Source organism: Pundamilia nyererei, unplaced genomic scaffold, assembly GCF_000239375.1.
Source record: "Pundamilia nyererei isolate P.nyererei 1_Seehausen unplaced genomic scaffold, PunNye1.0 scaffold00263, whole genome shotgun sequence".
Classification (NCBI taxonomy): Eukaryota; Metazoa; Chordata; class Actinopteri; order Cichliformes; family Cichlidae; genus Pundamilia; species Pundamilia nyererei.
The window spans coordinates 600191-617402 of record NW_005187664.1 but is presented as its reverse complement, the minus strand read 5'-3'; the positions used below and the strand labels follow the sequence as shown (position 1 = coordinate 617402).

The following is a 17212-nucleotide window of genomic DNA, read 5'->3' as shown; positions in this document are numbered from 1 at the left end:
CATTCACACACACACATTCACACACACACAGTCACACACACATTCACACACACATTCACACACTGGCGATGGCAGCTACATTGTAGCCACAGCTGCCCTGGGGCGCGCTGACAGAGGTGCTAAAGGAAACCTCAGCCTAATCCTGTGTATTTGAAAGTAAATCGAGCGTGCTTCCTTAATCTGACGCCATCTACGCTCTGCTAGCGCCTGGAACGTCTCCCATCAGTCATTCCAAACACAAACTTGTGCTGAATCCAGGACTGAAGTTCTCACAGTGCTCTTATCTGCAGTATCGGTGGCCGGTCCCAGCACAGCTTTATCTCGCTGCCTGTAGCTTAATAAACAAGGACTGAGTAAACAGCAGGCAGGATAGGACACGTGGGAGAGGTGGAGGTAGAGGAGCACAGAGATAACAGAAAATCTCTCACGCCGTCGTCTCCCTTTTTCGTTTGCCTCACACTCCTCGTTCACATCAACTTCCTGCGACTTGTCGATCTGCGTCTCTGCCTGCACATCTGTTTTCTTCACCCGTCTCTGGCTCTGTGCAAAAACGCCTCCCTGGCTTCAACCTTCACCACCTGTGCGCCCTCCTATCTCCTCCTCAGCCGATCCAGCGCAGCTTCCAACCTCTCGGGGTCGAGCGCTTTCGCCAACTCGGCGCACGTCTTGTCAGTTTGCGTGTCCGTGGACGTGCATGCACACGTTTGCATGTGGGTGTATGCGTGACTCCTGAGTTGCTGGCGTTTTCTCCTGATTACCCAGGCAGTCTTTCTGTTACGGCGTGATCCAGTTTAACCCCGCGGGGAACTCTCCATCTCAGCCGGATTACATTTTATAGTGCAGACACAGGAGGAGCTTTAAAGGAAATAAAAGACCTTTGAATTAAAGCCCTTTAGCAAACCATGATACCATTTACACTTGGAAAGTTGGCCTCTGGAGGCTGACCCTATGGACTTAATTATGTCCCTAAAAGGAAATAGTAAAAATGTGAGCGTGCAAATGAAAACAGCAACGCAAGAGTGTTACCGCTGCATAATAACAAACGTTTACATTTTAATGCACATTTTTGCAGCTTTGGCGTGATGGTCTCACCTGTTTGAGGATAGTAAGTTTTAGTATTCATTGATTAAACGTTTCACTATTGGAAACCTGATGTGGTGTGCTGCCTCTATGGTTTAAGGCACAGCTACAGTACTGTGCAAAAGGCTCAAGCACCTCTAATTTCTTTATATTCTGCTCTGAGCACGAGGCATAGGTGCATGGATGTGCTGAAACAGGAGCAAATATATATATGAAAATCCACTGTAGAGGCAAAAACAGAGTTTGTCCAACTCTAACATGCTTGAAAGTCAATATTTGGTTTGAGCGCCTTTATTCTGCAGCACAGCTGGAAGTTTCTGAGGACGCCGTGGAAGGAATAGTTAGGAGTAGTTCAGGAACAGTTTTGGACTGACGTTCTTTGGATGTTTCTGCCTTCTTGTTCTGTTCTCTGTCACGATGATCCGTCACTGCTTCATGATGCTGAAGTCTGGGCTCTGACGAAGCTGATCCGTGACTAGTATGTGTGTTTGGGATCATCGTGATGCTTTCCAGAATGAATTTTATGCTGGATTTTCTCAGGTTCATGATTCCTTCAACTTTAACGAGCTCTCCAGCACCTCTGGCTGAAGTGCAGCCCTGCACCGTGACCGAGCCTCCACCGTGTTTCAGCGATGTCTGCAGGCAGCTGCTGCTGTACCTCGCTCACGACCCTCCTTACATGTTGATTGCTCCCTCAGTTCTTGTGTAAGTTTCATACTTCAGCCTTTGCTCTCTGTGTCCAAGCCACGCAGACATTTCTGTTGAGGCTTCAGTGAGCAGTAGATGGATCAGCTGAAGGAACAGATCTCTGTTTTCTTTATGATGTGATTTTTAGATATTATTCATGTGCTGTAGTTTTTTGTAGCTCTGTCACTTGTTCTGTTCTGTATGGACACGCTGCACACCGTGCTGAGACCAAGTTTGCAGCTAATAGCACTTCTGCAGTCACCGTGCTTCTGCAGAAATGCTATTTTATGCCTGTCAGACTGTGTTATCTTTGGCATTGTTCATAGTTTCAGCTAAAGAAATGGAAATGAATGATGTGTTTTTGGCTTCTCGTAACAAAGAGCCTAAAGATAGAATTAAACCTTTGCCAGCTTTGTGTGTAGACTCGTTGGTTGATCTTCTGAGTTGGAGCCTTTTTATGGTTCGAGGACTCACTGTGTGAAAAAGCAGCCAAAGTCCAGAGAAAACCGTGACAGACCTTCAAAAAACCTCCAACTATTACTCAACAACACAAAAATTATGCAAACGATATGAAACCTTGCCCAGTTCTCATGAATGGGAGCAACTGGTTTTACAGGCACAGTTATAATCCTGGTCTCAGTGAGATTTGTTTTCCGTTGGCGTGCTGTGCGTGACCACTGGTGGACATTAGCAGCAGGGTTGGTATTAGTTCACGGCACCAAGTCCACGAATGTGTAAAACACAAAGTTTGATTTCACATAAAACTCTTTTATCCTCTCCACGAGTTCCTTGTGTATAAATAACTTGGCACCAATCAGGGACGGCTAATTCGAATCCACATTTTTCTGGTTTCTCCCACTTGGTTTCCAGTATTTTCTGCCTCCTGCTCCTCTCAGCCCACTCATGGTTGTATTCCAAACCTCACGTCTCATATACCATCCCCACCCTCAGCCATGCAGTGCACTGAGAACCAACACACACCGATTCACCCCGTAGGGAGGAGAATGAGGTTTAGCCACGCCGCCCGAGGTCGGTCCTGGCTGTCAGCACGGAAACTCTGGAGACCGCCAGCACGGCTAAATTAGGTCCTCAGCTGCTTTATTAGCGCTGAACTCTGGCTCAGGTGAGGGCCTCTCCTCTCTGCCTGTAGTGTAACTGTAAGCTGGCTGGCCTACTTTCTTAACCCAAACTAAACACGCCCATGTTCTTCGTCCTGGACCGAGGCTGCAGCTGCTCTAAAGAGCAAAGATATTGTTGGTTTACTCCGCAGGACTCAGCCAGGCTGCTGAAGCGATGTCTGGCCTGAAAATGCCACTGGAGCATTTAGCCGGTGCCTCTATTAAATGTGAAAGGAGGTTAAACTGCTGGGTGCAAATAAAGGGCAGAGCTCGCAGGATAAAATAGTCACTCTGATTAATTTTGCCCTTCAAAACGGCTTTTTATTATGGATTAAACGTCAAGTCGTTGCAGCTCAAACGCCGGTAAAATAAACCCTGTGAGGGGGAAAGCAAACAGCTTCTTTTCATTCTCCTTCGCACTCGGCGCACCGGCTCTGTCTTCAGAGTTTTTCACAGCAAATGCTGTTTTATGTCTGTGATTAATGTATTTTTAATGGCCGTTTGTGAGCGAAGCACCCACTTGTCTGAACCTTAACACCGCTACTCGTGCCGAACTCTTGAGATAGACACGGAGAGGCGTGCGGATTGTTCGAGTGCCTCACAAACCGCATTTTTCTGCCAAGCTTCTCCTCCAGCACAGAGTTGACACAACTGGCAGTCCAGCTCACGAGTGCTCGGATGATATTACCCACTTCATCTTCAGCTGCCACGTGGAGTGGATTCAGAGTAAAGTGCGCCGAATAGTCAAAGTTTCTGTGGCCGCACGTTCACCTGCTGATCTTTAAAACCAGCTAAACCAGTAACTACTGGAGTCTGACGGATAGCCGATGTTTTTAGGCCGATACCGCCATTCAGTGATTTTAAAAATGGAGGCATCGATATATGAACCAGTTACACGACGTCTCCACAGCTCGGAGGTCAAATCATAGATGGGAGAGATTTTTTAAACGGTCTTTTTGTCACATGACCAGACAAACTCCTGGCTGATTAAAACTGCAGAGATGAAAGCTTTAAACCTCAGTGGGCTGACCTCTTCCTCTGGATTCTGACAAAGCTGACAGCTGATTATATTTGGCCCTACATCCCGACTCTGGGTGGCTTTACCCCGGCTTCCAGGAACACTGGGAGGAACCTCGGCGACTGGGATATGTCCTTCAACACGTGCATTAAACAAATGTAGGACCGCTTCCAATCATCGACAGGATGATGCTAAAATTAGAAACATCTGCTCTCAGAGTGACTCTGTCGCCAAACGCTGATTGTTGGCGTGTCTCTCAGCGCTGGTGGGTCTTTACTTTACTGTAAAGTACCCCGAGGTGACTGTTGCTGTAAATTGGTGCTAATAAGATAAAACTGAATTGAGTTGATGTTGATTAATTGCTAAAAACTCATAGAAACTTAGTCTGTATGCTACCTAAGCTTGGTGAGGGACCTGCAGACGTTACACCTCGCACAGCTTCCTAAAACTGCAAACATGCTTCAGCGCAGCGTGCAGGAATATGACTCAAAGCTAACATTTTTATATCAGCGTTATTAGAGACACGATGCTTGGTGAGACTACAGAAGAGGCAGAAAGATGCTGTCTGAAGCCCTTTAATGTTGCAAAGATTAGAGGTCTTCCTGTTGGTCTGATTGTGAGTATTTGTGTGACTGCAGATGCCACAAGGAGTTGAGATAAGCTGGAATTCCGGTTCATCCTCTAGAGAAAACAGGATCTCATTCCAGTGAGGGAGTTTCCCGGTCAGAGTCCATTTCTCGAGCCTTGTTCCAAAGCTCACAGCGGGCCCTGCAGCCCGGGGTTGGGCAGTGATGACAGAGCGACTGCAGATGGACGAACATCAACACACGCCTGCACCTGTTGTCGTACTGAAAGCGAGGGGAGCCCGGCTCGCCACGTGGGGTTAAACACCCTGCGGCGTCGACATATTCATGAACAGAGCCTCAACTCTGAGACAAATCCAAGCCCCCGCCTTACTCCCACGCATGCATTCGCTGCTTAAAGCGTTCAGGAATCCAGCATATCATGTTCCGACCTGATCTAATGCGCCCACCGCGGGCAGCGATCTGTCCGGATCTGCTGCCAGGGTCTAAGTTTAGAGACACAACTGTGAGTGATTGTGGTTGGAAAGGAACGCCTTCCCTCCACAATCGGAGACATCTGCCTCTCTGAAACTGAACACTGCTGGGTGCTAATGCATGCTCATGCTTGATTCATGTGCTCCATTAGTTTCTGCTTGTTGGATTCGAGCTGTGATGAAATAAAGATTTCAGGAGGCCCTCTAATGGAGACCCGCCATGTTTCTCCCTGTTTTCTGTCATAATGGTGAATCTTTTTATTAAACACGTCCAGATTTTCAATTAATGAGGTCGACATTTGACCCAAAAGCTCAGGTTACACACTGCTCACTTAGGTTTGGGAGGGGCAGCCAATCAGAAGAGGGTTGGCTTGAAGAAGGAGGAGCTTGTTTCAAACAGTTAAACAAACAAAGCGTTGCATTCATGTACATAAGGATTATTTTGAACTGTGAGTCATGGCGAGCTTCTCTGGTAGCGTCCGAGTTATAAAATCTGGGAATGAGCAGAAGGAATCTGACAGCTCCGGGGTGTAAAAGCGAGCGCCGGCATGTTGACTTTGTCTGTGACGGGATGTTTGCATACTGACACGACAGCGAGAGCAGCGACCTTATCGTGCGCTCGCCAGTGAGGAGAAGCATGCTCGAGCCTGCGGCCTCACTCAGCAGATCACATGGTTGCTTTGTCAGGACAGTCATGAGTTGTTCCAGAAGTTCGTGTGTGTGTGTGTTTCCATTCCACTCTGTTCCACTCCTGCAGAGCTCGGGGTAAACCCACATCACCCACAACAGGAAGTGAGGCATCAGTTGGCTGTAATGGCGCTGTGGCATCCCCCAAGTTTGTGCCAAGTGACTCTCACAGCTCCTTACAGAGCGGCTCTATTCTTAGCACATGTGCATGAAGCAGAGCTGCTGTTAGTCTCTGAGCCCCGTCCTTCCTCAGTGAGGCTGAACTGAGACTAAAGCGCTCTTATAATAACTGTGTCGCTGCTAAAGCTACGTGGACCAAACGCTGAGCTGGAACGTTCTCTTGAAGGTGGATGTTTCCATGTTTTCAGAGACAGACGTCTTCAGGTTTCATGTGGATAAGATGAGCGACCTCTGCTGGTTACAGTTACACCTTCCTGCTTTGTCTCTGTTTTAGTCACAAAATGATGGAGCACATTATATGATTTTTTCTTTAGTCGACTACATGAATGAATAAACAGTTGAATCATGGTGAAACAAATGTATTACTGGAGCCTTTTCATCACTGCCCAGTTCCTTTTCGAGAACAGTCCAGTCCTGCGTCTCTATGCCAGCCACAGAGGCTGAAGTGCATCCAAATATGTTTCTAAATATCTCGATTTTCTGACTCGGTTTGTCAGCTGTAGAACAGAATTGGGGGAAGAGGACTGAATTCTGCTTTTATAGGCAAAGTTTAATAAGCTACACTTCCTCAGTGACTGTGTGGAAATCAAAGATGGACAGTGATGTTTGCGGCTCTACAAAATTCAAACTGCCTTCATGTTTTTATGAATTCAGCCATTGCACGTGTCAGCCCCGTGGGTCCCTGATTGGTGGAAATTCTCGTGCAATCAGCGCACACAGACTCTCCTGATTATTAGAGACTGTTGATGATAAATGTTAGTTGTCTATATGCGTTCTGTTTGCCGTCATCCTAAAAAGAGGCAAAATAACTCAGTGGGTATTTCACTTACCCACAGGTGTAGTCCGGTGTCATTAATGGTGGACGGTTTACTTTCACTCACGCACAGCACGAGCCGTCAGCGTTCACGTGTGTTAGTTAAACATGTCTAATATTGTGGCTGTGACCATCAGTGATCAGGTTTTAGATCTCACCCTGGGTCAACACACCTGAATCACATGATTAGTTCATTCCCAGGCCTCTGGAGAACTTCAAGACATGCTGAGGAGGTCATTTATCCATTTAAATCAGCTGTGTTGGATCAAGGACACATCTAAACCTGCAGGACACCGGCCCTCGAGGCCTGGAGGTCCCCACCCCTGCTCCAGCCGATGTGCTTTGTCCAGTGTTTTCCTTCAGTTACCTGTCAGTACAGAGTCTTCCTCCATGGCCTACATGCTCGTCTTGGTATGAGAAGTAGCCACACCCTCACACACACAGCCGTTCAGCATTATTGGGTTTAGGAGGCAGGAGTCTGTCTTTTCACATAGATGTATAAAGTGGGACTGACCCCACTCATGTCGTCGCTGAAGGAGCTCGGCTGCTATTTTTGTGCTGCTTCATTTTCAAGGTTTTGTTTTGGACTCTAAACCCAGAGCTGCTGAATCGTAGTCCCGAGGCCGTCTCAGGACTACAGACCACCTTCCTCTCAGTACCTACACTCTGATCACGTTTATGCTTTTAGCTCATGTGGTAATGTGGAAATAAGACGAGCGTCAGCGCGAGCCGGACAGTAAGCATTACATCATCGCATCCTGGATTCACTCTGAGGGGAGACGAAGAAGAATCTTTTTTTTTTTTTACCTGACTCCCAACATTTACACCAGTGGTCCAGAGCTGCACCGCATCATCCAATCACATCTCTTCACAACTCTTCTTCACACTCTCTCTCTGCTGGTTACCAAGGAGACAGTGGAGTCTGAGAAGTGGAGCGATGGTTTGGCGTGGATGTGTTTCTTTCTTTCCTTTCTCTTTTGGCATCCTCAGAGTGGAATTTTACCACCTGGACTCCTGATCGTCTGCTATCGTGCTGCAAACGTGCACGCTCGCAGGCCGTGCACGTGCAGCCTGTGTGCACGCATCCATGTAAAAGAGCAGTTGCGCCCGTGGCTGTGTCACCTGATCCCCGCCGTCCCACCTGTTCTCACCATTCTCTCTCCCTCGGTGATCCTGTAACTCCCGGCAGGTCGTGAGCACGCTCTCTCCTGCTAGGAATCTGTCAGCGGCGACAGGAAAACGTGTATTTCAGGACAAGCTTCGACCAGCCGGAGAGTGTCTCGAGTAATGAGCTGACCTTGATCCGAGTGGATCAGTTCAGGCTGCACCGGCAGAGTTTGAAAAGGAGGGTGGGGGTGTAATTAGTTTGTTGAACTGAGAAGGAAAGCTGACATGACTAGCCTTACGGTTACGTCTGTCCTCTCAGTGTGTCGCACCTGCACGCAGGTGAGCACCTTACAACTTTGCCTTCATTAAGAAAGTGGAAACGGTGGCACAGTCACACTTCAAACCTGCGAGTTCAGCATCGGTGAAATGTTTGGGGGCCGTCCATCATCCATCCGTGTGTCACGGACACAGATCCTGTGAGCAGGATCCAAACCGTTTAGTGCCGTGGCAGCGTTAGAGGAAAAGAGTTGGGCATGGTCAGTGGATGAGTGGGAAAAAATAAGACAGGAATTCAATGAAAAGGTGGAGGCAGACTGACAGATGGACGGGGGAAATGGGATCAGGCGACGGATGTTTCCGGAGTGGGCGCTGGGGATTAGTGCGAGTGTTTTCTGGGTATCTTCTTGCATCCAGAGACCCACCCGGCTGTTTGCTCGTTCGGTTCCCCGAGGTCTCTTACAGCTTTCAGCCATCACACACAGACACGGCCGACAGCTCCCATCGCCTGTTATACGTCTTTATGGACTTCAGCCCCCTACACACACGTGCACACATGCTCCGTGCACACATGCTCCGTGCACACATGCTCCGTGCACACACACGTGCACACATGCTCCGTGCACACATGCTCCGTGCACACACACACATGCACACATGGTCCGTGCACACATGCTCCGTGCACACATGCTCCTTCCGTCTCTGATTCTGTAGGATCTGTTTGCTGCAGTGCTGTGCAGCCTCCTCACCCTCTGCATCTGCCCTCTGCTGTTTTTGCTTTCTCTCTAATCTTGATTGATCTATTTGAAGAGTGGAAAAGAGCAGGAATCTGCTGCGTTCTCCTCTTTCTCTTGACTTTCTCCTGTTTTGTTTTTTCTTTGTCTTAATGCTTCGCTCTGCACGCTCCCTCTCTCTGCACCTCCTGCTCTGGCGTCAGCACTTCTCTCGCCGTCTTCATGTCGTTCATGCTGGTTTGACCCCCGTGAACCCCGCGGCTCACTGGACTTGTTTTTTTTTATTGATACCAGCGTGCAGCTTTGGGACTGAGGTGTGACGCTCGATATGATGCACAATCGCCCCTGAGCAGAAAAAGTGTTTTGTGATGGTAAAGAAGCGTTTTTAGTAGATTAAAAGGTAGTTACTGTTGTGACTGAGACTCTCTTACTTCATATTTAAGAGTTACCTTCATTCTTTTTGTTTGGGAGACTCAGAGGAGGAAGTTTGGTATCAGCAATAAGTTTGCTGCTAACATGTTCCAGCAGCTAACCAGATACAAAGAGATGCTTAATGTGTTGAACAGACACTACTGTGGTGATGCTAAGCTAACTGCTGCTGGTCTTTTTCTTTTCTTAAACCTGATTGGTTACCAGCTACCACCTGGGATAGGCTCCGCCCTGTGCTGTGGGTGTTTATGTTAGCTTAGCTTAGCTTAGCTTAGCATAGCATAGAAACAAAACAGAAACTTGGCAGCGTCAGGTCTTAACCTACATCTTTAGCTCACCTTCATATCTTCCTTTTAAAAAGGAGTTTTTTCTCACCACTGTTGCCAACTGCTTGCTTGTATGTTGCTGTTATATGATTGGAGGGTCTTCACCTTACAACAAAAAGCACCTTGAAGCAACTGCTGTTGGAATACAAATAAATACATTTATTAAAATAAAAGTTGGTTTATAGTGTTTACCTTTTTGTGGCTTCCCACAGGGATGAATAACTGTCCTGGTGCTGCGCTAACTTTGCTTTTTCTGCTGCTGTGACAGCATTGCATCATTTCCCAACTGTATGGTGTTTGAGAGACTGAGTGTGCACACAGGAGTGAGCACCTCATTGATTTCTTTGATTAATAAATATTAACTTTGTGACAATAAATCAGCTGCCTCTCCACTTTCTTTCTGATCGTGTGTCATTGTCTTGGATAACTGATCTAAATCTTTAAGTTCAGTTTTGCGTTACTCTTTATCCCCCAGTGTTCCTCCTGCATGGTGTTTTGTCTTTACATCCACACATGCACAGCAGATCGTGTGCATTTCTACTTGTATGAACACACGGCTAAAGATTTCCTGCTGCAGAGGCCTGAGGCTGAGCCTAACCCATTTTTCTATATAAATAATTAATGACAGTCAAACATTTTTGAATGTTGCTCACAAATAAGGAAACAGTTTATGTCTCTATAACTAGAGCCAAAAAAGTAACGTGCACACAAGCTGACGTCTAAGACGTTTTGCTTTTAAGGAATGCCATCCTGGAATGATTTCATGCAGGGTCGTTTATCTTTGGTTTTTCTCAGTGTCGGTGAAAATGATCTCTGAAGCTGCTCTCAGGAATATATTTGAGCTAAAGAGCTTGGCTAGCTGTGTTTATGCTAAGCTAATTGCCTCCCGGCTTCAGGTTTATACTCGACATGACACACGAGATTGATATCGATCTTTCTTATCTCGCGCCCAGGAGAGACGCAGATGATTCCTAAAACGTGAAGCTGAGCCGAACATAAAACTAAAGCCGTTTCCTCTCCTCGTGTTTCCACAGATGCAGATACTCGACAAGTTCCCAATTGAGGGAGGGCAAAAAGACCCGAAGAAGAGGATCATCCCATTTCTCCCAGGTGATAGCCTGCTCCTGAGCTCTCGTTATCTGAACAGGCTCCCATATTAATAATGTATGACTGGCACTCGCAGGGCGTCTGTGTGTGTGTGTGTGTGTGTTACTGCTGATGAGGCATTATCTGTGACTTTCAAATCTCAGCTGTGTTTTCGTGCCTGTGCGTCTGTGTGATGTTCATTTTTGGATGTGGAGAGTGTCTGAGTCACATTATGATCGTGCATGAATGTGATCACTGGATTAGTGTGTGAGATCGACAACACACACACCCGTCACATTCAGGTTGATGGTGACCTGCAGCGGTGGGCACGATGCTGCCTGTGTGTGTCCGCCTGTGTGTGTCCTCCATGTAGATTCTCCAGCTCCGTGTGTGCTCAGGCAGTAAAAGGCTTCTGTGTGTTCACAGCAGTTTATTTTGGTAACCGCTCTGTTTAAGCCCCGCGGCCAACACGTGGTCCCAGCATCAGCTTTATAGCCCCCCCAACCCTCCTCATCCTCACACTCATAGACAAAACCAATCTGGAAACCCACCAAACACAAACCTCCCACTTTGCTAGAAAGCCAGTGGCGCCACATGCAAACATAACCGACTGTCTGCGGATGCACGCTCAGCTCGCACTCTTAATGGACTCTTTCAGTCTGAAGTTGCAGGACAACGTTTAAGTTTCAGAGCTTGGCAATAAAAATAAAAATAAATCACCAGGCATGCAGTTTTTCTACTGTTTTGTGTATGGAAGCCAAAAAGCGCCAAAAAAGATTCGATTATTAAATAAATGTAAAAACAAGAGTGTTTGGGAGCCCACACGGTGAGTGGGTTTAAATTAGTTTATTCAAGAGGAGGCTCACGGCCCCACAGCAGGGACTGTGGATACGTTCAACATATAAGGTCCACTTAGCTTCAAACCATTCTCCTGTCGCCACACTGAGCTCTGAGATCTTCTCTAATGATCACGCTGTTTCCCTGAGCCGATTGGTCAGTGAGCGGCTGTTTAATGTGTGCTGAGCTCCTCGTTGGCTCAGAGGCAGCTCAAGCTCAAACACCTGCACAGGACCAGAGACGGTAACATGGAGGCTTCAGGTTCTGTAGAGAGAATATGTGCACCTTTAATATGTGCACCTTAAATAAAACTTTTCAGGCTGCAGTGAAACAGTCATGTTGTTGTGGCCTCTGGCTCATTTGTCTGGGATCAACTGAAAAGGATCCTTTACAAAAGTGCGACTGAGTGAAAGTTACTGTATGATCTTTGCATTTATATTCTGGTATCACTGCATGTCTTCATGCAGCATTTAGCATTTGAAAATGTCTGCTTCTCTTTACTGTGTGTGTGTGTGTGTGTGTGTGTGTGTGTGTGTGCGTAAATGGTAATGGTAAATGGACTGGTTCTTATATAGCGCTTTACACAACTTGTGCATTCACCCATTCGCACAAGCACAACTGACATTCACACACATAGTATCTTGCCCAAGGATATTTGGCATGCAGACTAGGGGAAGCCTGGAATCGAACTACCAACCTTCCGATCAGTAGATGACCTGCTCTACCACCTGAGCTACAGCCACCCGTGTGTGTGTGTGCGTCACAGTGTTGACTGAAGCCTCGTTGCTGTTGTTGCTGTAACATCACATTAGTGCTGCTCCAGCTCCAACGTTGCACTGTTTTTGTAACTCACGGGGAAAATGGGACTAAAGTCTGTGCTGGAGGATTTCCCTTTAAACAGTAATTCCAGGGTTCCTCACACAACAGAGTGCGCGACCCCGGGCCTGCCGGGGTGGGGGGGTGACACAGCTGGAGTGTGGGCCTGAGATGTCATTCATTACTGACATCTCCTGACAGGTCTGAGTATTACAGGAAGCTTTGGCTGCTCTGCAGAATCAGCTAAATGTGTATTTTTAGGGATGCTGTGCATGTCTCCAGTATTTACTCTTCTCCTTTCCTCTGTTGGCCGTCACCTCCATCCTTATTATTTTTTGTCCCCTTTCCTCCCCTTCCAGGCAAAATCCTGTTCCGGAGGAGTCATGTGCGAGACGTGGCCATGAAGCGGCTGCGTTTCATCGATGACTACTGCAGGGTAAACGTCCCTCAGCTTCTCGTCTGTCTGTGGGGGGGCATCCCCGAGCCTGTCAGGGGTCGAGGGTCACGATCCGTGCTGTCTTTCACACGCTGTTCGGGGGGGGTGCATAAAACTTGCGCACCTTAACCCTGGAGAACCCACGGAGTCAAATTTGACCCCGTGGGTTCTCCAGGGTTAAACTGACCTCCATTATTTTAAAGTCCATCTTGCTAACGACCTCCTCCCCTCGTTTGCTGGTTTTGTTTCCAGCAACAAAATCAACATAAAAGCGACGAGCGTTTGTAGTCCTGCAGCTCCAGAGTGACTTTCCTTATCACTTCCTGTTCCCACTCTTATTAGTTTTTTTTTAATCCTCCATCGTGCCCTCCCCCTCTTCCTTCCTTCCTTCCTCTTGGCTCAAAGCTGCACGAGCAGAAGGGAGATTCAGGCTCTGATGTTTGTCTCACGCATAATTATGCAGCAGTATTCCTCGCCTGTGTCAGACAGGGTTACCCACAGCATTAGCTCAGTAATTGGGACTAGTTTAAGAAGCAGTTCCACACATGTGAAGCTGGTCCTCAGCTCAGCACAGGCGAAGGTTCACACAAAAGCCTTTTCATTATCCAAATAACCTAAAGCGCTCCAGTGTTTACAGTTGCTACAGCGAGCTGGTGTTTTTCAGCCAGCACGCCGAACTGTTTACTTCCTGCATCCTGTTTATGAGGCAAACACAGAGGAAGAGAAATTATTCTCCAAGGATGGGCTCCCCGGAGCCTGCAGGATGGAAACCCGGCCGGCTGCGGGTGCACGTGGCCTCTGCTGTGGATAATATAGGATCGGATGAATGAAACATGAAGGCAGCTCAGACTGTGGCAATTTAAATAAAAAGCCTATGCCGTACATATGTTGTGTATATTTCACGGTCCAGCACGCCGAGCTGTACGAGAGTCACTCCTGCAGCTGGAGCCAGTCCCATCATTAAATATAGATATTGAGACTGACATGTGATCCTGTCTCTGACTGCGGGATGCTTCTGTGTATGAACAGTGATTGATTGTGTGTTTGTGTTCTGCAGATGTGTAGCCAAGCACACACATGCAGTAGTCTGCATCATTCAGCTTATATTGCGTAAATATAAAACAGTTGCTCCAGAAACAGAGATCTAAATTTAAACTGATGTTATTTTTATTTATAGCACTCAGTGGGAGAAATACAAGCTGCACATAACTCTGCTATATTTCCACTTTATAGAGATTGAAGTCCAACAATCTGCTGTATGTCTGAGAGCTGGTGCCTTAGACCTGCAGTGTCTCTACTGACCAGCAGGGGGCGCTGGCTCTGAATGCCGATGATTCTAACTCTACTCATTATTCTGATGAGTTTATTAGCTCGAGCACTGTTTTCAAGTCTTGCTGAATACAACATAATGTGCGTTTTGTAATTTATTGTCCCGTTTAGAGCTGAGAAAGGATGAATCAGGGTTTGCTTTGAAGTCTCTCCTGTATGATTCTTCATTAATCGTTTCTATACAGGTCGCGCTTTAATATAACAAACTTATTTTCAAGCTCAGGTAGAGTCTGAGGATGAAACTGTGGAGCGTCTTCAGACAGGCGCTCACTGTCACTCTCTCTGCAGGCGCTGGTGCGACTCCCTCCTCAGATTTCTCAGAGCGAAGAGGTGCTGCGCTTCTTCGAGACGAAGGCTGAGGACGTCAACCCCCCCGTGGAGTGAGTGAAGCACACTGTGGACAAACACCGCACACACAGGTTCTGTATAGGCTAATCCACTGGCTAATTTCTGTAGCTGAATCAGCTTGACACACCCTTCCAGGTGAACGTGGGTGTGGCTTAGATTGGCATCACTTTTAAAGGAGGGCTATGACATCAGCATTATCAAACTTGAAGTGTCGCTCTTCCTCTCAAAGGTGAAGAGTCGAATGTGAAAGCATTTAAATCCACAGCTGCTCCGTGTTTCAGGGGTTTAATCACATGACCAGCTGGTGTCATGTGTGGCGCCACTGTTAGCTGAGCGTAGCTAACATCAGCTACTGTTTGCTAGCTTTACTGTATGACAATTCCATTGTTTGTCACTAAGCTAAATGTGTTATTAAAGCAGCTGAATAACTAACTTTGTTGGCAAAGTGAAAATGTGTCGTTTAATTAGCAACATTTTGATAACCACCCGCTGCATTAGCATGAAGCTAACTGTACACACTTCATGGCAAAGGAAGCTAAAATCATTTAGATGGTCATGCTAATTAGCGTGTAGTTTGTCGTAGAAACACTCGTGTGAAACAGGAAGTTTTTACTGTTTCTTGGTCAAATAAACTACAAATCCACACAGGAAGTTGAGCGTAGCATGTTGATTAGATTGCACAGGTTTACAGCCGAGATGCCGCCACAGGAAAAGCAGCTTGTTTGCTCTGCCTCCAGCCTGGATTAGTCTATGCAGTACACGCACACGCTCGTGCATGCAGACACTGTAAATTGCTGGCACTAATTGCATTGCATGCAAACATGATGCTAAACGACGGAGTAAATCTCGTGTGTTGATTGATAATGTTCAGCTCAGATGTTCCAGTACTCCCAGCACTCACTGGCTCAGCTCATTGCCTCTCTCTGTTCTCGCTTTCTAGTCTATTCCCAGTTCGGCTCTTTCTCACTGAGTTCGTTAAAACCTCCTAGCAGGCCAGGCGGAGAGGGAGGGAGGGCTGTTGTAGGGAGAGCAGTTGATGGATGTGAGTGTGGGAGGAGGAGAATGACTGGTTTCATAGCAGGAGATGGCCCCTTTGGGTAGTTGTTAATTAGAGAACACTCTCCTCGCCAAACCTCAAATGCCAGTATCACAGTATTCACTGGTAATGTGCTCCTGTGTGAGACAGCTGTGCCGCTCCTGCTCCATCCAGGCTCCTCTTCTCTGCACGCCTTGCTCACTGACCTCTTGCTTTCCTGTGTTTGCCAGTAACGGAGCGTCTCTCCTCGCTCATTTTCCTCCTCCTCCTCTAACTCTTTGTGTCTAACTCACCCTCGTAAATTCAAGTGTGCTTAATTGACGAGACGACTCAAGGTTACAAACAACGGCGCCGACACGGTCGTTCTTCGCTCAGCTTTGGTCCCCTCGCCGTCCACACTCTGTCACACCTGCGTTCTCATCTCTCCCGTTTTTCTCATTTGACTTCTGCTCCTCCTCCTCTCTCCTCCAGCCTCCTCCTCTCTCCTGTATGCCCAGTGCATTAAGAAATCCCATTAATCTTGTTGCCAGAGTATGTGGGAGATGAAGTCATACATGTGGAGCATCAATAATGTGTGCAAGCACTGGCCTCATCACACGCAGCCTGTTATCCTCCATCTGTTACACACAGCGGTATGCAGAATTACTTTGAATACTTAATTTAGCTCGTCTGAAACTGAACGGATGCCAAAACAAGAAGCAGCGCATGAAAGTTGTTAAAGGACTTTCAAGGATGTGCGAAACACCGACTAACAAAGAGCACCAGGCGAAGTCTGTGCACACAGAATGAACGGGGGTACAAAGGTTGACCCCTGAGGAACGCCATGGTTAAGGGGAGCACAGGCGTGCTGCAAACCTTTGCTTACGTAGCGTGCATTTCAAACCTACAGCTGCCACTGAGCAGAGCTACAGTCAGACGAGCAGCAGGGGTGAACAGCTGCAGTTCCTCCAGTGGCCACTTGGAGGTCAGCTCTAAAAGTGAGTCAGTCTTCATAGACTCCATGTATAGATTTCCCCCTTCATAGCAACCATATAGATGATTATGTTTATTATTTTGACTAACTTGTCTGTATTTTGTTAAGACTTAAAGTTGTTGTAGTCCCACTGAGTGACAGGTGTAGCTGCTAGCTCTCTGCTAAGCTACACCTCAGCTAACTGGGTCCCTGAACTGGACCAGTTCACGTGTTTGTGCTGTTGGAGCCTTCTGGAGCATTTTAATGACACCATGTGACCAATAATATGGCTGCTGCGAGGTTACTATAGTGACAGACCTTTACAGAAACCTGTGCTTCAGTTTTGGTGAGTGAAATTCAAGGATTTGAATTGGATGTTACAGAACACTAATTAACAGGATTTGTTATTATTATTGGAGCTAGCTAATAGCATAGCAGTCCAGCCTCCTCCAACATGGTCAGTGATGTCTTTTAAAAAAGCCACATGGCTGTTAGAGCTGAGAATAAGACAAAGAAACACCTGCTTTGTTGCTCTGCGTGGAGATTCAGTTGGACTTTAAAATGAAAATGTGATTTTTATGGCAGCTCTGTGTTTACAGGAAGCGTAGCTAGGACAAAAATCTGAAAAGCACTTTTCTTTCCTGCTTTCACAGCTGTAAATTAAAAGGAAATGCATTTCCCATCAGAGAAGAACATCGCAGCACAGTTTCCCTTTTATTTCATCACAAGATGAAGTAAAAGGGGAATTTAATTGTAACAACCAGCTGTTCATCCTTACAGAGGGCTCTCTTTCTAATCTCCCTGCCTTTTACCAATTCGGGGCGATCGTGGCTCAAGAGTTGGGAGGTCGCCTTGTAAT

At 46.9% G+C, this 17212-nt stretch overlaps 1 protein-coding gene across 5 annotated transcripts in view; it reads left to right on the top strand.

Moving 5' to 3' along the window:
* Positions 1-17212, top strand: part of sh3pxd2aa (SH3 and PX domains 2Aa) — a 93743-nt gene that overhangs the window by 20494 nt on the left and 56037 nt on the right. For all 5 annotated transcript variants that reach the window (XM_013915175.1, XM_005750133.2, XM_005750134.2 and 2 more), the window contains exons 3-5: positions 10548-10623; positions 12612-12688; positions 14306-14397. In XM_013915175.1, coding sequence (XP_013770629.1) covers positions 10548-10623; positions 12612-12688; positions 14306-14397 — 245 coding nt within the window. The remainder of the gene's footprint in view (positions 1-10547; positions 10624-12611; positions 12689-14305; positions 14398-17212) is intronic.